General features: G+C 40.9%; 1 protein-coding gene across 10 annotated transcripts in view; it reads left to right on the top strand.

Annotated features, from left to right (window-relative positions):
* CACNA1B (calcium voltage-gated channel subunit alpha1 B) overlaps positions 1–21,506 on the top strand; it is a 404,014-nt gene that overhangs the window by 347,374 nt on the left and 35,134 nt on the right. For 8 of the 10 annotated variants that reach the window (XM_073599718.1, XM_073599722.1, XM_073599723.1 and 5 more), the window contains 4 exons: positions 3,361–3,457; positions 8,813–8,921; positions 12,810–12,917; positions 18,641–18,753. In XM_073599718.1, the coding sequence (XP_073455819.1) occupies positions 3,361–3,457; positions 8,813–8,921; positions 12,810–12,917; positions 18,641–18,753 (427 nt within the window). Of the gene's footprint in view, positions 1–2,164; positions 2,262–3,360; positions 3,458–8,812; positions 8,922–12,809; positions 12,918–18,640; positions 18,754–21,506 lie in introns of all 10 variants that reach the window. The other 2 variants (XM_073599719.1, XM_073599724.1) reach the window with 1 other exon arrangement.

Below are 21,506 nucleotides of genomic sequence, written 5' to 3' on the forward strand. Positions count from 1 at the left end.
CGCTAAATGCAGACAGTGTGAGTTCAGGGACACGCACACACCCACGGGGATCTCAGATTGGCAACAGGAGCTGTGTCCATGCAGCCAATTGACATGAATGGAACTGCTTGCACAGGGATGCATGGAACACCTGCACATCTTTGTGTGGGCAAACATGACCCTCCCATGGTTGTACGAGCCACAGATCAGTTCCAGGCCAACATGTAACATGTTCAATATCACTACAGCAGAACTTGCATGCAACCTATGAGATACAGAATGATGTTTCTACCAAAGAGTAGAGTTACAATAGAATGTAACAGTAGTACAGTATGTAGAATGCAGTACAACAGTAGTACAACGCTTCAAGGTTGCTTTTGATGCCTGTTGTACAATGCCTCTTGTTCATTTTATAAAACTTTGATCATGCAAGTATCATGGCCAAGTTTATTTAATATTATTGTCAGCTCTTTACTGCTGTCTGTGTCCTCATCAGAGATTTTCCCTCTATTCTCCCCAATAAGGCCTCAGATAGCAATAAATACCTGAAAAAGGATCTAGCCTTTCCCCTAAATAGTTTTAGTGGAAGTTATTTTAAAGTGATTGTAAACCCTATTTTTTGTTTATAACAAACATGTTATACTCACCTGCTCTGTGCAACGGTTTTGCACAGAGCAGCCCCAATCCTCCTCTTCTTAGGTTCCCCTCCGGCGCTTCTGGCTCCTCCTTTTCTCTGCTTGTTACCATAGGAAGCAGCTTCCTATTGTGGCAGACCTGCAGGCTTGATCCTGAGCTACGCTGCCTGTGTCAATAGATGCAGGTTTGACCTTGTCCCCAACAAAAGATTGGATTGACAGCAGCAGGAGTCAATAGCTCTCTGCATTAAGGTAAAACACCGACTACCTTTACAACCACTTTAATAGGTAGTTAGTATAGTTAAAGTAATTGTAAAGGCTGAAGGTTTTTTTACCTTCATGCATTCTATGCATGAAGGTAAAAAAATTTACTGTGCAGACTCGCCCCCTCAGCCCCTCCTAATACTTACCTGAGCCCCATTAAGTGATGTGCACGAGACCCAAGGCTCTCCTGGGTCTCTCCCTCCTGATTGGCTGAGATGCAGCAGCAGGAGCCATTGGCTCCCACTGCTGTCAATCACAGCAAGTGAGGCAGGGGGCAGGGCTGAGCCATGCTCTCTGTGTCTTATGGACACAGAGCTGGCTCAAGAGTGAGCACGCACAAGTACCCCCACAGCAAGCAACTTGCTATGGGGGCACTTGGCAAGGGGGAGGGGCCCAGAGCGGGGGGACCAGACAAGAGGAGGGTCAGGACTACTCTGTTCAAAACCATTGCACAGTGCAGGTAGGTATGTCATGTTTGTTATTTTTTTTAAATAAAATATTTTCCTTTACAATCACTTTAATATATCCATAAAAGATTTAAAAGGTAAATCAATCACAGTAACAAATATAAACACACATTGGAGAATCATGGCTGAAGGCCAGAGTTAGATAATTAATATAAGGCAATTCAGCAGCTATTTATTTCATTTGTTATACATTTATGTTTTTTGTGTGACATTAAAAGCATTACAGGACTTTTCCAGGGTCTTAGTGCTATCACATGGTAATTTGGGGAGGCTCCAAAGCCTGTGTACTGATTAAAGCTGACATAATATGGAAGTTTCGGGGGGGCAGTTGTTGGCAATGGAGTGTGCCTGCTATGCAACCAACCAATGTTGCCCTTTAAACCCCTCATGGTTTCTTGTACCCCTGGAGACTCTGAAGGTGGCAAACATGGCACAGCTACACTTACCAAAAATGCTTATTTTATGCTTTATTGCGGAATTTGCAGAAGGGGTGAATGGCAATAGATCCAGGAGCTGTGACAGACTAATCTCTATCTGTTCAGGTCCTCAGTATATGTAAAAGCCAGTCGATAATAGGGTCTGCCAGATTCCACCTGTAAATGCAAGGTCAATTTGGAATATAACTCTTTAATTTGCAATCTACATAATGAATTTGTGACATTTATTAAAATAGAAACTTTTGAGTTGCTAAGGTTAATTAGTACAGATTACCATTTTATTGTATTTGTTGTGTGTGTGTATGTGTTTTTTCTCTGCCAGATAGTAAAAAGGTGACGGTTTAATGTTTGATCTTGATACACTGTGCTATTCTCTTTCTAGTTATCGAATTCACTATAAGGATATGTACAATTTATTACGTGTAATTGCCCCTCCACTGGGGCTGGGGAAGCGCTGCCCGTCGCGGGTAGCCTACAAGGTTTGCAATTCTGAAAGCCAGTTTGCATCCAAAAGGAAGCTTGGGGGTGTCTAAAAGAAATTTCCAGGGTGGGCTGCGCCAGCATGCCAACGCAAGGCCAGCAGTGCTGCCCGCTGCCAACTTATCATGCTTTTAACCCTGCCAACAAGGGTTTCAGGTGGCCTCACTTGGAGAGGGTCATGAGCCGGGTCTAGGGTATCCATCTATATTATTTGTAACATTTTGGATTTATACATTAGTGTTCTCCATGGTGAGGCTACCTGGACCCTCTTAACAAGCATGATGATTAGAAATTTCACTCCACCACTTCAATGCTGCAGGGGAATGTGATGCATCAGACATTGAAGGGTTGAAATTGGCACCCATTTTGTGGTAAAAATCAAGGGGCATGGTTATGTCACCTTGAAATTGCGTGCCACACTCTCTGTTCAACACTGCCCGCTGAATGTCAATCTTCCAGTGAAATGGTTTGAACAGAAAGAAAACAAAGTCCCCTTTCCCTCACCCACCTGACTAACCTCCGCCAAACCCTTAACAGTACAAAAAAACATACCTGTGCTTGAATGTCAAGGGTGTACAGTTTCATGCTAATCAGATATGTTTTTTTTTTTTGTCTGTTTTCCTCCCATGTTGAACCCCATCCTTCGCTGCCATCTTCTCTTTCCTTTTGTCTGTACTTTGCTTTCTATCCTTGTTTCATGGTTGTTTTGCAATCTTTTTAATTTGCGCTTATTTTTTTTTCTACTTCCATTCTTTTAATCTCTGATCTTATGACTTTTTTGTTTTCTATGTTTTTGGGTCTTGCCATTTTCATCATGCCTCATTGGGTGTGTTTCATGTGTCTTCTATTACATCATGGCCTGGACACTTTTTTTCCTAACTTTTCTATTTTATCACTTCTATCATAACTATGTGCCAATCAATGGCCTTTCCTATGCTTGTCCATATCTTTGGGCACTCTTCCTGTCTCCTTGCCATCCTTGTTGTTACTTGTTCCCATTCCGGCTCTTGTTGGATCCATACGTGGTGTGCATCCTCCATCCTTGTACATCTGTCCTTTGCTGCTGCACCTATGTCGCCTTTTTTCCCATCGATGCAGTGGGCGCATTGGCTACACTGATATGTACGAGATGCTGCGACATATGCCCCCTCCCCTTGGCCTGGGGAAGAAATGCCCTGCACGTGTGGCATATAAGGTAGAAGAGATGTCACCCTCCTCCTCTTCTGTGCCAGTGACTCGCTGGTCTGTGTACTGTGGCCGTGCTGTGTATCTATCCTTGTAATCTGTACATCCCCCTCCCATTTCTCTATCTGGTGGTCTGTGTACATCTGCTGGCTACACTAGCTAACCAGGACCCTCTACACAGCTGTTTAAGTATTTTAGTCTTACAGTGCATCTGAGTTTAGATGCAAAATTTAGTTATAAACCCAACTCTTGAGAAACATTTTTTTCCCTTTTCACTATTTCCTACTTTACCACCACTATCCCAGTTTTTTCTGTATAGTCTGATAGTCCTCTAAAACGACACCTGACTTGCATGCTGTCATTTGCATATCCTGTTGCATGAAGTTCGGATGCATGTCTTCTATATGTTATGGAATTGTCTGGCTAATAGACCTTGCTTTGACTGTTGTCAGCCTCAGATTACTAAAAGGTACAAGGGAGTTTTTCTTTAAAATTTGCCAGTAAGCCCCCCAACAGGTTCCAAGACAGATCAAGGTGGTCAAGGTGACCCTTAAATTGATAATATACAAACTTTTGTAATAGCTAAAATGAAAAATTCAGCTTCTGGCCAACCCACAAAAGTAACCCATAGCTAGGTCGGCAGTTAAAAATAGGCCCATTTTAGCACAACACTACAGTGGGGACGGAAGGTATTCAGACCCCATTAAATTTTTCACTCTTTGTTATATTGCAGCCATTTGCTAAAATCATTTAAGTTAATTTTTTCCTCATTAATGTACATACAGCACCCCATATTGACAGAAAAACACAGAATTGTTGACATTTTTGCAGATTTATTAAAAAAGAAAAACTAAAATATCACATGGTCCTAAGTATTCAGACCCTTTGCTCAGTATTTAGTAGAAGCACCCTTTTGATCTAATACAGCCATGAGTCTTTTTGAGAAAGATGCAACAAGTCTTTCACACCTGGATTTGGGGATCCTCTGCCATTCCTCCTTGCAGATCCTCTCCAGTTCTGTCAGGTTGGATGGTAAACATTGGTGGACAGCCATTTTTAGGTCTCTCCAGAGATGCTCAATTGGGTTTAAGTCAGGGCTCTGGCTGGGCCATTCAAGAACAGTCACGGAGTTGTTGTGAAGCCACTCCTTCATTATTTTAGCTGTGTGCTTAGGGTCATTGTCTTGTTGGAAGGTAAACCCTCGGCCCAGTCTGAGGTCCTGAGCACTTTGGAGAAGGTTTTCATCCAGGATTTCCCTGTACTTGGCCGCATTCATCTTTCCCTTAATTGCAACCAGTCGTCATGTCCCTGCAGCTGAAAAACACCCCCACAGCATGATGCTGCCACCACCATGCTTCACTGTTGGGACTGTATTGGACAGGGGATGGGCAGTGCCTGTTTTTCTCCACACATACCGCTTAGAATTAAGGCCCAAAAGTTCTATCTTGGTCTCATCAGACCAGAGAATCTTATTTCTCACCATCTTGGAGTCCTTCAGGTGTTTTTTAGCAAACTCCATGCAGGTTTTCATGTGTCTTGCACTGAGGAGAGGCTTCTGTCGGGCCACTCTGCCATAAAGCCCCGACTGGTGGAGGGCTGCAGTGATGGTTGACTCCCTACAACCTTCTCCCATCTCCCGACTGCATCTCTGGAGCTCAGCCACAGTGATCTTTGGGTTCTTTTTTACCTCTCTCACCAAGGCTCTTCTCCCCGATAGCTCTGTTTAGCCGGGCGGCCAGCTCTAGGAAGGGTTCTGGTCATCTCAAATGTCTTCCATTTAAGGATTATGGAGGCCACTGTGCTCTTAGGAACCTTAAGTGCAGCAGAAATTTTTTTGTAACCTTGGCCAGATCTGTGCCTTGCCACAATTCTGTCTCTGAGCTTTTCAGGCAGTTCCTTTGACCTCATGATTCTCATTTGCTCTGACATGCACTGTGAGCTGTAAGGTCTTATATAGACAGGTGTGTGGCTTTCCTAATCAAGTCCAATCAGTATAATCAAACACAGCTGGACTCAAATGAAGGTGTAGAACCATCTCAAGGATGATCAGACGAAATGGACAGCACCTGAGTTAAATATATGAGTGTCACAGCAAAGGGTCTGAATACGTAGGACCATGTGATATTTTAGTTTTTCTTTTTTAATAAATCTGCAAAATTGTCAACAATTCTGTGTTTTTCTGTCAATATGGGGTGCTGTGTGTACATTGAAGAAAAAAAATGAACTTAAATGATTATAACAAAGAGTGAAAAATTTAAGGGGGTCTGAATACTTTCTGTCCCCACTGTATATCCAATGGAATTGTGGGAAAGAATGTTGCAAAAACAAAGATTTACAGAATAACACACTAGCCATCAATGGTTAAACAAGGGATTCTGAGAGAAGTTGCAGACCCTGCAGGATGGTTATAGCTATGGTGGTTTTCTCTTCTGAAAAACTGTAGCACAATCTAGGAAATGTAGGTAAATATGGGTCAGAGACATCAACAAAACCGATACATTGGTGCACTGTGCAGTGTCCAGGTATTGCTGCACAATGTCTAACATTGAAGAGGGGCTTCACAGCCTCTCTACATTTAGCCATATTAAACAGGATTGCCTGTGCAAATTGTCACACAGTGTATTCTACATACATTACTATGTATAATAGGGATGTGCTGTGAGGTCAATGGCTGGTGAGGCACTGCCTAGTATCAGAGCCATATACACAGGTTACATATGCCGCAAAAGTTAGAGTGAGAGTAATACTTCTAGCACTAGACCTCCTCTGTAACTCTAAACATGTATCCTGTAAAAAATTTTAAAGCGTCGCCTATGGAGATTTTTAAGTACTGAAGTTTGGCGCCATTCCACAAGTGTGCCAAATTTTAAATCGTGACATGTTAGGGTTCTATTTAATCGGTGTAACATCATCTTTCATAAGATACAAAAAAAATCGGGCTAACTTTAGTGTTTTTTTCTTTTATTCATGAAACAGTTTCTTTCCAAAAAAGAAAAAGTGCTGTGCAAATACCGTGTAACATAAAACATTGCAACGGCCACCATTTTATTCCCTAGGGTGTCTGCTAAAACAATATATATAATGTTTAGGGGTTCTGAGTATTTTTCTAGCAAAACAATTATGATTTTTACATGTAGGAGAGAAATGTCAGAATTGGCCTGGGTAGCAAGTGGTTAATTAGCATAAGTAATATACAAATGATTATTATATATTATTTTTAAGGTAATTTACTATAATTTCAAAAACTGTGCTTAAGCAGGTGGCTTAACGGACATATTACTGAAGTTTGAAATTAATCATTTCCAACCAGTAATTTCACAGTAAATAGATAAATAATAAATGATTATGTTATAACATATAGCATAATAATATATGATTTAGCTTGAATAAAACGGCACCTTTTCAGCAGCAGCAGATTCTCATTCTCCCTCTTAACTGTGTGAGAAAAACATGGGATTATGGGTAAATCTTACTCATAAACATAAACACATAAACCCATGTTTTTTACTTGTAGTTAGGAGGGCTGGGCTGGAAGGGAGCATTTGTGTTTTAGACAGATGCCCCCTTCTATGACACTGCAGTGAGAGGAGAGCCTCCACTGCAGAATTTTTATTGGACAGCTGGGGCCAATGCTACTTTACCATTGATCCAAGGCTCCAAGCTGTCCATTAAGCTCAGTGCCTCTGACAAGAAGTAAGGAGAGGCACTGTGAGCTCATCCTCTCAGTCTGCTGCAAACAGAGTGTGCCATCTTGTATTTAAACTGGCTGCTCTGTATGTAGCGCCGAACTACGACCCTCAAAGCTCGATAGTTTATTTTTTTGGGGGTGGGGGGTTTCAATGTTCATGCCAGGTGAGGCTCTGCCTCCCCCGACTGCACGTCCCTGACGTATAAAATGAAAATTATGTGTCTCCACAGTGTCACAGTACTTTTGCAGGATGCACAGAGTGCTATATGAGGTGTGAGTGGCCCAACAATTTTCTTATTTTGGGGAGTAGCCATGCAATCCTTTGACATATGTGTGATAGACATTTTGTCATGGCTTGTTTCTGAAGGCTTACAAATTGGTAAAGGGACGTTCTTCTGGCAAGTCATTGAAAAGAACTCTTTAGTCACCTGAGGCTGACAGTCCTAATATCAATACATTTTCCTTGACTTTTCCCCACGGTCTTAACTTTTGGTTACCTAGTTTCCTGGACATGATTATTATTACAGAATTCTGACCGAGAACACATTAAGGAGATTCTTTAGTCAGCTTCAGAATTCTCCTGTTTTTTGAGCTTGGTTGTCTCCTAAAAAAACCTAAAAAAAGACTCTTGATAACAGTCAATATGGCATAGTTGATAATGCCATTTGTGTCTGTGCTACATCATTGCATTAAAGGCGCTTATGCAATGGCACTCTTGAGACATTTTAGTGTTTTAAGAGGCAACTTGGCTAAAAACAGGACCGATGGTGATCCTAGTGCTTTGCACACAATTTGAACAAATTATTTCTGAAATCTAAAAAGACTGGGGAAGAGTCAAATTTGGAGCCAGTGGTTGCTATACTGGCTTTCCTCTTTACTTGTGATATTCTTAAAAATGGATGCTGAAACATTTGTTTACTGTGCAAGGTGTGTGTCCAGTCTGTGACTCTCAGCTACTCGAGTTTGAACATAAAGTTTTTGTTTTTTTTTTACTAAAGGAACTTATATTCCTCAAATATAACTGTAGTATCTTCTGATTGGATAAATTGGCTATTTTTAAAGGGAATCTATAACACGCCAACATTAGCAAGTACCGCTTTGGAGTTTACAGAAGAACTACTTAATGAAGTGTACACATTTTGCTTGTTGTTTTTTTTCCATATTGCATTGAAGGAATCATTATAGGTCTGGGTAGCGAAGGCCAATTACTTTGCCAAGCAAGAAACACAGCAGGCCCAGTGTATTTAGTGAGAATATATGGATGCCACCCTGGGTGCACATGTAACAGAATCAAGTTTCCATAGGATTACATAAACAAACTGTAATAAAATAATTTACATTAGGCTCTTTAAATTAAAATATGCACCCTATAAATGAAAACACTATAGGTTTCCTTGAAAGGGGAAACACATGATCAGAATTTCACTTTGAGACACAGTACCACTTAAAGAGTACTCATAGTATGTCCCTTCGTAGATAAATGTTTACTATTTATTCTGTAAAAGTTTGACTGTTATACCTCTCAGCACTGGGAATACTCAGTGTTCAGTTTAATAGCTATTTGAAGGCAAACAAAATATTGGTTGAGATGTAGCAGACTGGCCCTCCTTGAACAGTAGTTGTATAATAAACCGATGATATATTTTGGCCTCCATGACGATTTGGCTTTTTCTGCAGCGTTTGGTAAGGATGAACATGCCAATCTCTGATACAGACCTTACCGTCCACTTCACGTCCACACTGATGGCATTAATTCGGACAGCACTGGACATTAAATTAGCCGCAGGTGGGTTGCTTTAAGGATTTTCTGCCAATGGTAATTCTTCTTTCAATTTCTTGTCTATATTTGACAGGTATGTTCTGCACATTTTGTTCCTAACACAGTACAATTTCCTCTTGCTAGTGTTAAAGCCAATTAGACCTCAAAGTGAAGAACTCTCAGAATGCTATAGGATTAGAGGACTTAGGAGCTTATAGAGCACGCATCTGTCTGAGAAGAACACATCTAGACTTGCTGCTTGTAGACTTTATTAAAGCCCAAGTCCAACCAAAACATTCTTAAAGAGTAACTCCACTTTTGCTGGGCGAAAGAAACAATCCCCTTTGTGTGACCAATGTACATTGCAGGGCTTTTAACAAACTTTGTTGCAGAATCCTAGCTGTTTCTGCTCTGAAGTAAAAGCTGTTTGTTGTATGCAGAGTGAATCTGAATAATAGTGACTTTTTCATTAATGAGCTAATGTACTTGCAGTCCAATGAGGAAAATTGCAGTGCCTGCATCACTTTAGAAGTGATTAATCATTTGGAAGTATCCCACCAAAATGGAATTTTTTGTTGCAGAGGATGCCTAAAATATGACTCGTATCTTTGTGCAGGCCTCTGGGAAAGTCTGGGAGACCTCTGGGAAAATCACAGAAGCAGGAAATCACATTTCTGGGGTGTTCCGTACACCAATGGTTTATGGAACACCGCTAGATGGCCATATTGCATTGAATTTTGCAGAAAATGACAGGGCTGCAAAATGAAAAGGAAAATGTATTTTGTAATAATATTCAAATACAATATAGCTTTTGTAACAATTGTTTAACCACTTGACCTGTGGAAGAATTTCCCCCCTCAGGCCCCCCTCAGGCCATTTTTTTGTGATATGGCACTGTGTTACTTTAACTTTGCACGGTCATACAACACTGTACATAAATGTAATTTATGTCATTTTTTTTTCCCACAAATAGAGCTTTCTTTTGGTGGTATTTGATCCCCACTGGGTTTTTTATTTTTTGCACTATAAACAAAAGAACGACAATTTTGAAAAAAAAAAACTTTTTAACATTTGTTATAAAACCTATTCAATAAAAAAAAAGTAAAAAAATCAAATTTCTTCATAAATGTAGGCCAATATGTATTCTGCTACATATTTTTGGTAAAAAAAAAATCCTAATAAACGTATATTGATTGGTTTGCACAAATGTTATAGCGTCTACAAACGATGGGATATATACTGGAATTTTTATTCATTTCTTTTTTAGTAGTAATAGCAGCGATCAGCGACTTATAATGGAACTGCAATATCGAGGTGGCCATTCTGACACTAACTGACACTTTTGACACTTTCTGGGAACCAGTGACACGAATACAGTGATCAGTGCCAAAAATATGCACTATCACTGTACTAATGACACTGGCTGTAAAGGGATAAACAGCTATGGCGATCAAAGGGTTAAATGTGTGCCTAGTCAGTGTTTTGGTGTACTGTGTGTGCTGCTTTTACTTAGGGAAGTGGTGGATTTTCTTTCCCTGCTTAGCAGGGAAAGAAAATCCATAACTTCCTTGCTGACAGTACAGAGCTCTGCCTTGTTTACATAGGCAGAGCTCTGTCCTGTGTCTCTTCCTGATGATCGGTGGGTGTCGGCGGTCATCCATTGGCCAGCACCCGCTGATCGGCATCTGTTGTGTCTAATCACAGCACAGCTGGCAACGCGCATGCATGCCCCCTACCCGGAAGTGCCAGATCAAGTACCTAGAATGTGATCCAGTGCAGGAGAGCCGCCTTGTTGCCGTATATGAATGTTGAACGGTCGGCAAGAGAATAAGCTATATATATTTTTTTTTTAAGTGCCATTTTTTTTCCCATGAAAGTGGAGTTACTCTTCAAATATTTTGGATATAACTAGGAAACTCTGTCAAGTAATTCTTGTGTCCCTTGTGTCGGACTGGCTGCACTCTTGCAGGCATAGCTGCTGAGGACCTGCTATCATGTTTAAAACAGAGATCCTGGTCCATGTTTGGGAGGCACCATCCCCGCTTCAATGATTAGTGTAACAGCTTATTGTATTGATTGTTGCAACTAGCTGCATGCCCCTCTCAAAGAACCTCCCACCTTATTTCCCCCATTGCTGAAGGTCATAGAAGCTAAAATCAATATAACAGCGGGCTGCACTGGGCCACTGTTAGAAATCATGGGGCCCCATACAGCCTACCTGACAGCCCCCGCCCAAAAATATCACAATTATATTTTCGCTAAAAATACACTAAAATCATTATTATATGGCACAAACACAACATAACTTACAAAATGCCCGCAAAATCTGAATGAGGTCTTGGGGCGCTGTGGCCTGTACAGTGTGAATCAGCTGGATCTGTGTGTAGGCAGCCTATGTTACGCTATGGGGTTGCAGCGGCTGTACAAACACTGCTGCAGGTCCTGCAGGTTTGACAGGTGCATGCTCATGTGTATTCGTATAGCTGCTTTGTCCCCATGGATTAACGGGCAGCTCCAGCCACGCAAACAAACCACTCATTCACACTGTATGGGCCAGAGAACCCATGAGATTAAGCCCTTAATTACGTGTTAATTTTTGTATTATTTTTTATAATTTTATTTGGTGAAATATCAGGGGTCTAAACAGACCTCCCGATATCTCACTTTTAAAACAAAGAAAGTGATTAAGGACACAGTCCTCAGTCTCTATCTTTGCAGCCTCAGCTGCATAAAATGAATGAACAAACAAGAAGAGCCCTGCACAATCTTCCTGTTCATTCACAAACTGAAGCATAGTAAAAAATTTACTACGTTTATCACTCACTTTGTTCATTCAGAAAAGGAAGGGGCCGGTAATGGCATTGATCACCCTTTTTCCCCCCGCTCTCCATCCTGACACTGATCCCCCACAGCAGCCGGTGGGAAGCTGGCAGCGCTGCGGGCGATGGGAACAGCATTTACTGGAGCCGATCCCCTGCTGCTGCAGGGGGGAATCTATAGGAGATCGGTTCCAGTAATTGCCACCCCTCCTGTCCAGGTTCTCCTTCCTTCTGCTTGTCCACTACCCAGGCCCCCCTGTTAAACTGTTGGGGCCCAGACTTTGTGCGGGGGGACCAGGGATACCCCCTTATTGGTGGCCCTGGGGCTACACGTTCACCGATCCCTTGTTATGAGGATACCAGTCTGCATGTGTGGTGTTCTGAGCTGGTTAGCTTTGGGGGTGGGGCATGCCTTTTTTACATTATTTTATTCACATTAAATAAAATGAAAAATGGAATCCAACAAGTGCTGAACCTGAGTATTAAACACTCTCCATAGACAGTCACTGAATTATCAATAGAAAATGCAATGATTAAACAGTGCAATTAGGAATTTTATTTACAGAAATGTTGAATGTCAAGTAAATGTGGAAGGATGGTTTTAAATAAGGGTGAATTATGAAGTAAAGGCCTTCTCCTGTTGAACAACAGATGTTGAATGTCCGGAAATGTAGTTTTCACTGGGCAAAATGTCCACTAGTTTTGCTTTGCCAGTCAAGTGAATATTGCCCAAAGAATTTTGGGTGAATTGGCCATCAAATTTTTCATTAAAATACCCCTCATTACACGGAACAAAAGTCTGTACAGTTGGCACCAAATCAACAAATCTTTAGTTGAAACGTGAAGGTAAAAAGGGTGAACAGTTTTGAGCTGAAATGTTTAAATGCCAGAAATATTACCCAAGTGAAATGGAAATAAAATATTTTTTTATGATATTTTTAAAGATTGACTGTGCCATATTTTTCCTAATCCTTTTTTTCCTACAGATACTGTATGTAGGCCCTAGAAGTAGCACCTCTCTGTAAGTGAGAAAGTGCAGTCACCCCTGCTGTATGTAAGAGCATCAGTTACAGAAAAGACTAAATTCTCTTTACAGGTGGAATAAAGCAGCATGAATGCGACACAGATTTACGGAAAGAGATCTCCTCAGTGTGGCCCAACCTGTCTCAGAAAACATTAGATTTGCTTGTCCCCCCTCATAAACGTAAGAAGCTACTTTTATCCCCCCCTCCCCCCCCAACTTTTTATCGATTTTCTGTTATTCTTAAAGTAGACTTAGCCTGGGCTCACACTATTGTGATGCGGGAACCAGCCCAGTTCCAGTGCCGATTCCCGCATTGCATCTCCTTCACAGGCAGTTACCACTGCCCTATGTGAACAGCTGCAGATGTCTATACAAAGTTAATGACACCCCCAGATCGGTTCGCAGAGCGAACGGTTAATTCGGACAGGAATCGGATTGCATAGGTGAGAACACCCATGCTATTCGATTCCAGTGTGGGGGAAAAAAAGGTTCCTGCACCTTTTTCGTGTGAATCCAATGTGAGTTGAGCCATACAACTATATGGCTGAATTCGCATTGCACAGACATCGCATGTGATCAGCACAGCAATGCGCTGCGAATCACATGCGATGTCTGTGTTCGCAATAGTGTGAACCCAGGCTTAAATAACTTTTCTTTTTAACAGTCATAAGGTGGTAAAGTATTTGTAAACCCTAACAATGAACTTCTCTTCATTGTCTCCGTTTTTGTCTGTTACATATACCTTTGAAAGTGTTTTGTTATATCTGTTCATTAAGTATACAAAGTATACTGAATCTTTGATCCGCCCCTTCAAGACATACCATGTGATCATGGAAGGGTTCTGATTTATAGGTAATGTTTAGGTCATTTTATCAAAGACAGATTTTGAGTAATGAATGCAGTGTTTACTTTAAAGTAACTTCTTTCCCCATACACTGCAGAACACAGTAATTAAAAACAGTAGTTATCACAGTTTAACTTCTCCCAAGCATGCCTCAGTTTTTTACAGATTATTTTAGCTGGCAGTGCCTGGACCAAGTGGAATGGTTCCTACCCCAGGAGCTGTTCTGGGACCTGTGTCACAGATGGAGGATGCTGGATATAAACCTCCTGGCTTCCAGGTCCAGCAACAAACTGAACAGGTTTGTTTGCAGGTGCAGAGATACTCTGGTGGAAGCAGTGGATGCTCTGGTGGTTCAGTGAATTAATACAACCTGATCTACACCTTTCCCCCCCGAAATTCCTTCGTCGTCTGCTTCTCAGGACTGACATGGAGGGCATTCGGGTAATTCTCATAGGTCCATATTTGCCCAGGCAAATGTGGTACTATGTCTGGTGATCCTTTTATGGTGAATTGAAAGTAGAAGATCATCCATTTCCATCTTTTGTTTCACACCTGAGCACAAAAGATTGCTTGGTTCTTTTTATACAAATGTGGTACTATGACCTGATTAGACTCTTGGTAGATGATCCATGGGCTCTTCTACATTGTCTAAATCTTTTGTCTCAGGGACCGGTTTATCATCTTGCCTCACGGTCGATGTATCCAACACCATGGCTGTTGAAGCTCAGGTCTTGAGGGACAGAGGCATCTCTGAATTAGTGGTTCCCACAATGTTAAATGCTGGGGTCCCCTGCAAGGTCAACCAATGCACATGGAAGGCATACTTCTCTTGGTCTGAATTAAGAAACTTTTATCTCAGAATATTCTTTGTGGGATGAATTGTCACGTTTCTGCAAAGAGACCTGGATAGTATTTGGCCCTGAGTACCATCAAAGGTCAGACCTTTACATTACAATCTTATTCCTTAGACTTGCTAGCTTCCTATACATTAAGAAATTTGAAAGAGGCGATTCTCACGTGGATCCCCCTTGACTCTGAAATCTGAATTTGGGTCTCTCGGCTCTTCAAAAATCACCCTTTTGAACCTATCAGGCGTATTCTTCTTTCCACTTTCACTCACAAGGTTGCATTGCTTGTTGCCTTCACAGCTAGATGTATGTCTAAGTTGATGGCTTTGTCCTGCAAACAACCCTTTCTGATCTTACTCCGCTTTTTATCACAACCAGGACATTGTTTTTCTGCCCTTATGTCTAGCTCCAGTGCATCAAAAGATGATATTCCTCCATTGTCTGGATATAGTTCATGCAATGCTTGTGTACCTCGCAGGAACTGCTTTAACTAGAAAGATTGACAGGTCCTTGTAAAGGTGAACCTTCACTGTTGGTTTCACAATGGGTTTGACCCCCTGGTTCACCCTGCTCTAACATGTAGGACTAACCCATACAAACAGGAGAAGACAAACGCAATCAGGGTGGGCATAGACCAGCAAATCCACGAGTGAGAGCCGAGATTGAACACTGGAAGTCAGTCCACGTGAAAACAGGCAGAAAAAGGAGTTGCTGGAGAGAGCTTGGAGGAAAACAAAAACACTGCTCTGGCACCAATGGCTGAGAGAGAGTTCCTTTAAATAGAAGTCTTTTAAGATGCTGATGATGTCATCAGTTGCAACAGCAGGCAAGGAACCAAGAAAAGCAGTGGGATGAGGTGTAGAGAAAGCTTAACAGTGTAGGAAATGAGCAAGGCATGACACAAAACATGTTTCTCATTCCACCATTTCTCAGATTCGCATGACTGAGCCTGATGCGTGGCGAGTATAGTATAGTAGGTTCATAAGTCCAAAAATATTTAACAATCACTTTCATTGAGGTAAGTTGGGCTCCAGACTTCGAGTATTGATCGGTGCAGACTACCAGGCCTCTCCAGATGGTGTTATTCACAAATTTTGAATCCATCCATTTGTACTGTATCTTGTTGATGCGATCCATTTTGATCCTGTAGATATGGAGATGTGATTTTTCAGTTTGAGTATTCTGGTACAGGTTCTGCTAGATCTGAATATTCTTGTAGTAGAGTTTGATGTAGTTGCTGCTAGTCCAATAATAGTTGTAGTTCCACTGTAAAAATTTAGGAATGTGGCCCCCGTAATATGTTTAGGGAATTCCCCAGTGTTTGTGTGTTGGTTAGGTATAAGCTTGAGCAGGATTTTCTTTATAGTAAAGTGGTCCCAGTTAGAGATAAACTGAACAACGGGAGTAAAGTCTTATCCTTTCCAAGTGATATCTGTTGTAGTTACAGCTTCTGCAAAGTTATAGTTAGCATATTTGATATATCTCAGATGCTGGTGTAGTCTGAAATTTCTTCTTCTGAACCAACGCTTTTGATATACGTGTCTTTGCATTCTTCACATATATGGTCACCTTCTTTTTCTATAGTAGAGCCTGTAAGATATGGACATTTTGTTAGAGACCTCAAGCGTCAGATTCAATCCTTTCCTTTCAGGGCACACTTTACTGGGCCTATAAGTGCTTCTGTGCTTTCCAGCATCAGCCTACTGTTCTCCAGATTTGCAAGGCTGTCACCTGGTCTTCTGTTCACAGATTCTACACATTTTACCATGTGGATCGCTATGCCTCATCTTTTGCCAGCTTCCGGCATAAGATCCTTCAGGCAGCGCTTTGAGACAGGCAGTTCCAAGTTCTCTTGTTTTACTTGTGCACCTTTTAGGCCTCATGCGCATACAGCTTAAAAAAACGCTGCAGCTACAGGCATTAAGAGTTTTTTTCAGCCTGTAAAAGCACCTCCATGCACACATTGGCTTTTAGAGGCAGAAAAAAATACCCAAGGCACATTTTGGAGAGGAGACGAAGAGCAGAAAAAATTCAGAATGCGCCTAAACGCTAGCTGCCTTTAGGCGCGTCAAGCGTTTGAGTGTTAATGCATTCCGATGGCCAGAATAAATTAATATTCTGGCCAATAGAATGCATCAAGGCTCAAATGCTAGACGTGCCTAAAAAGGACTAAACGCAGCTTTTACCATGTTTGTTAAGCAGATTTTTCCTGCTAGGAGTTCTGGCTTTCAGAGGGTCTAAAACAGATACTCTGTGTGCATGAGGCCTTAGTGTTTTGTTGCTGTTGTCCACTCTTCAGACTGCTTTTGAACATTCCGACAGTCTGAATTTCTGTATCCCTCAATGAATGAGAAAGAAAATGGGATCTTTGTAGTTACTGCAAGATCCATTTCTTGGAATTCTTTGAGGAACTGGTCCCCCTACTCGGGGTCCATAATGATCATGGTGTGGCAGTGCTTTTCCACCAAAACTGAGGCATGCTGGGAGTAGGAGGGTTTATACTGGGCTGGACACTGTTTTTTGTTTGTGTTTTTTCTGTCAGTGTCCACATTTTTCTGTAGGAGCCAGTATTCAGTATTCTCTGAATTCATGTCTCCCTCAATGAACTTCAAGAAATTGATTGTACAATAAGTGCAAAAATCCAATTTTTTGATCTGGTTTTCACATTTTAAACAAGCTTCCTCTTTCATTGATGTATTTTATTAAATGTAGACATTTGTAGATTAACCACTAAAGCTTGGGTACACAAGTTACTACAATGACTCTAACAACCGTGTAACAGCTGTTGAGGAAAATAGCCACACAGGTAAAGCATTGTTTTCGGAGTCAGATGTCAGACAACTCATAGACTTGCGATTTGAAAAGGAGCAGCAAAGTATATCCACTGTGTAATCTTGCAAAAGAGTAGAACCTGCATATTGTGATCAGAAAATGTGGCTGCCCCCAAGTAGGTATATAATTACAACCTTTACTTATAAACATTTACACATATTTAATAGATTATCTACACACCAGTATACATGTATTTCTACATTAAGGCTATAAATGAAAAATCTGGACAAAAATATTTGTATAAATAAAAACAAGCCTGAGAAATAACAGAGTGACTTTATGCCTGCACTACTCTCGTAGAGTAAAAAAAATGAGCAAATGCTGGTCCTTAAAAAAAAGTGGTACAAGCCCTTATAGTATAACTAAAGGCAAAACTTTTTTTTTTTTGTTTTGGACAGAGCAGAGATGGTTAGAACATCTACTAGGCTTTTATTGCTGTCTGGTCCCCGTTAGGGAGATTCACCCTCTCTATTTGTCCTGCTTACCATTATCATTGGAAGTAAAAGTAAAAAAAAAAAAAAAAAATCCCAAATTTTAGGTTGTCCCTAGAAAAGTAATAGAGGGGAAATCTTCCAATGGGGCCCCAGGGGATTCCCTTAAATTGCAGATATTTCCTCCAACTCACTGTTTTGGCTATGGGACAGGAACTGAAGTTAAATCTCCCCAATGGAACAGATGACTAAAAAAAAAAAAGAAGCTGACAGGGGACATAACCCTCCCTCTATCCAACATAGAAGGTAAATGCTTTGCCTATAGCTCCACTTTAATTGAATGTGACATGGCATAGACCAGTTCAGCTGGATTTGCATTCTCTGATCCTCCTCCCCTTCCTGCTCAGCTGAGTGCAGGAGGTAGGAGCAGGGTTGGCTTGGCTTATGCAGTATAATCACTGCACAAACAGAGAGAAGAATGTGAGCAGTCTGTTCCCATCCCGTATGCCAGGTCTGACCTGGCATGGATCTGCGGCAGTTTTCCACACGGAAAACTGCCACAAACCCTTAGTTAATTAGGAGCAGACCCTGCGCCAGTCTCTGTTTCACTTTGCAGTAGAAAGTGGCGTAGGTGGTGCATAGACACATGAAATAGGTCTGTTTGCTTAGTTAATGCGGCGTACACCCCAAACGCCAGTTTCCTGCACAATTATACCTTCCTAATCCTCATAGTTTCCAAAATGTTATAGGTAAGATTGAGTGCCATGTTTTTATTTACATGTGAAAGTGATCAGCTTATTGCAAAGAATATAAATTCATTTAAATAAAGAATAAGAAGGAACAGACAAAAAATTCAGAGATGAATAAACATATCCTGTCGTAAGCTAAAACCAGAAGACTGTGTGTGTGTGTGTAACATTAGATTTACCCGATATTTTATTGTCACAGCGGATGAAATGACTGTTGGGAAAGTTTACGCAGCTCTTATGATCTTTGACTTCTACAAGCAGAACAAAAACAACCGGGACCAATCTCATCAGACACCTGGAGTTTTATCTCAGGTACAAAACAAATGCAATAAAAATATATGTGATATAAAAATACCCAGTCTAAGATATGATATGATATCTTACCACACCCCTTCCCTTTCAGAATAATTTCTACGTTTCTTTAGACTTTTCTTTGTCTCTCTGTCCCTAGCCCAAAGGAGGATGATACTTGTCATCCCCCTTTTGAGTACTGGCTATAGCCCAAACTCTGCATTTACAGAGACCTTGGTCTCTGCCCATTTTCTTTTTTTTTTTTGTTTTTTTATTATTTTCTCATCTATCTTCCATTTTTTTCTCTTGATAATAATTCCCTTCTTCTTCCTCTCTATCCTCCCCCCTTTCTTACCTCCTCCTCCCATGTGGCTCCATTGGTTTGACTGTATTATACCTCTATTGCCGTCCTTCCGAAATCATTTAGAAGATCCTATCCACTCATTTTCATGGCTCTCAAACTTTTGACCTTAAATGTACAAGACCTTAATTCTCCAATTAATCGGAGAATGGCCTTTAAAGATTGACAGGTCCTTGTAAAGGTGAACCTTCACTGTTGGTTTCACAGTGGGTTTGACCTCCTGGTTCACCCTGCTCTAACATGTAGGACTAACCCATACAAACAGGAGAAGACAAACGCAATCAGGGTGGGCATAGACCAGCAAATCCACGAGTGAGAGCCGAGATTGAACACTGGAAGTCAGTTCACACGAAAATAGGCAGAAAAAGGAGTTGCTGGAGAGAGCTTGGAGGAAAACAAAAACACTGCTCTGGCACCAATGGCTGAGAGAGAGTTCCTTTAAATAGAAGTCTTTTAAGAGGTGCATGCCGATGATGTCATCAGTTGCAACAGCAGGCAAAAGCAGAAAAGCAGTGTGATGAGGTGTAGAGAAAGCTTAACAGTGTAGGAAATGGGCAATGCATGACACAAAACATGCTTCTCATTCCACCATTTCTCAGATTCGCATGACTGAGCCTGATGCGTGGCGAGCGTAGTATAGTATAGTAGGTTCTTAAGTCCAAAAATATTTAACAATCACTTTCATTGAGGTAAGTTGGGCTCCAGACTTCGAGTATTGATCAGTGCAGACTACCAGGCCTCTCCAGATGGTGTTATTCACAAATTTTGAATCCATCCATTTGTACTGTATCTTGTTGATGCAATCCATTTTGATCCTGTAGATATGGGGATGTGATTTTTCAGTTTGAGTATTCTGGTATAGGTTCTGCTAGATCTGAATATTCTTGTAGTAGAGTTTGATGTAGTTGCTGCTAGTCCAATAATAGTTGTAGTTCCACTGTCAAAATTTAGAAATCATTTAGAAGATCCTATCCACTCATTTTCATGGCTCTCAAACTTTTGACCTTAAATGTACAAGGCCTTAATTCTCCAATTAATAGGAGAATGGCCTCTAACTATTTTAATTCTCAAAAAATTGACATAGCATGCTTTCAAGAAACACATTTCTCTACCAACTCCACTCCCACATACTTCCATCCATCTTTCCCTTCGGTTTACACATCTTCAGCCTCTACTAAACATAGAAGTGTCTTAATAGCTTTTTGTAAAAATGTAATTTTTACCTGCAACAAACGTATTTCAGATCCCCAAGGCCGGTATCTTCTTTTGCAAGGTTCTCTCTAAGGTATCAACATAACCATTCTTAGCTACTATGCTCCCAATACTAAAGGACTTCCCTTCCTTTCTCACTTACTCAACATACTTCATTCTCATGCCAAAGGCACCATCCTTCTCTGTGGAGACTATTCATCCTCTTCTTGACAAATCATCTAAACCAACACGCTCACGACACTGACTTCCAACGCTTTCTTACGCTCTTTTCTTAGGCTTCGTAATCGCATGGAGTGAACTACATCCCATAGCTAAAGACTATGCTTATTATTTCTCCTCCCACAATGTTTATACCAGAATTGATTATATGTGTATACACCGTACTTTCCTTCCAGAATTAAATACAGCTTCCATCCCAACTATTTCCTAGTCAGATCATGATCCTGGATCTTGAATGATTCTTTACTCTCTAACCCCACAAACCCCACAACTTTAGAACAATTGTGTTCTACTACTATTGAATACTTTCATTTCAACACAAACTCTGTTTCATCTCCAGCTATTATTTGGGAAACATACAAAGCTTTCCTCAGTGGACACCTAATAAAAATTGCTTCCCTAACATGTAAAGAACGAAACCAGCAAAAAAAAAAAAGAACTATAAGAACAATATACTAGAGCTTTTGAATCTCACAAACTTCACCCCTCGAATCCCACGAAAATCATTTTAATAAAACTAGTACAGAACTAAATTTTTTTTAAAGTGGATGTAAACCCAATGTCGTCCTTTCTAAACTACTGCCATAGGGGTTATCTATAAGGATATTCATGCCTCCTGCATGTATCTTTACCTGTCAAATGTCTCCCCTCTGTCTGTTATGAGACCCGAAAAACTGCAGATTCTGTGGGTGGTTCTGTTGTCTGGAGCTCGGTGGGTGGAGTCGTGATGTCAGTAGACTCCCCGCCCACCTCTACACTCTCCTTGTCAATATGCATTTTCTCCTGTGTATTTCTTACACTGAACTTCTGCTATGATCTCTAACATCCAGTGAAAAGACAGGAAAGTAACCACATGACTTCAGTATGCCAAATCATGCTGAGGTGTGGAACAGCCAATCCTTGCAGAGCTGCTGAAGAAAGGAGTGGGGGTGGGAATTAAAAAATAATGCATGTCTTAGGCTAGTGCACGAGATGTAAATCA

Source organism: Aquarana catesbeiana, linkage group LG09, assembly GCF_042186555.1.
Source record: "Aquarana catesbeiana isolate 2022-GZ linkage group LG09, ASM4218655v1, whole genome shotgun sequence".
Taxonomy (NCBI): domain Eukaryota; kingdom Metazoa; phylum Chordata; class Amphibia; order Anura; family Ranidae; genus Aquarana; species Aquarana catesbeiana.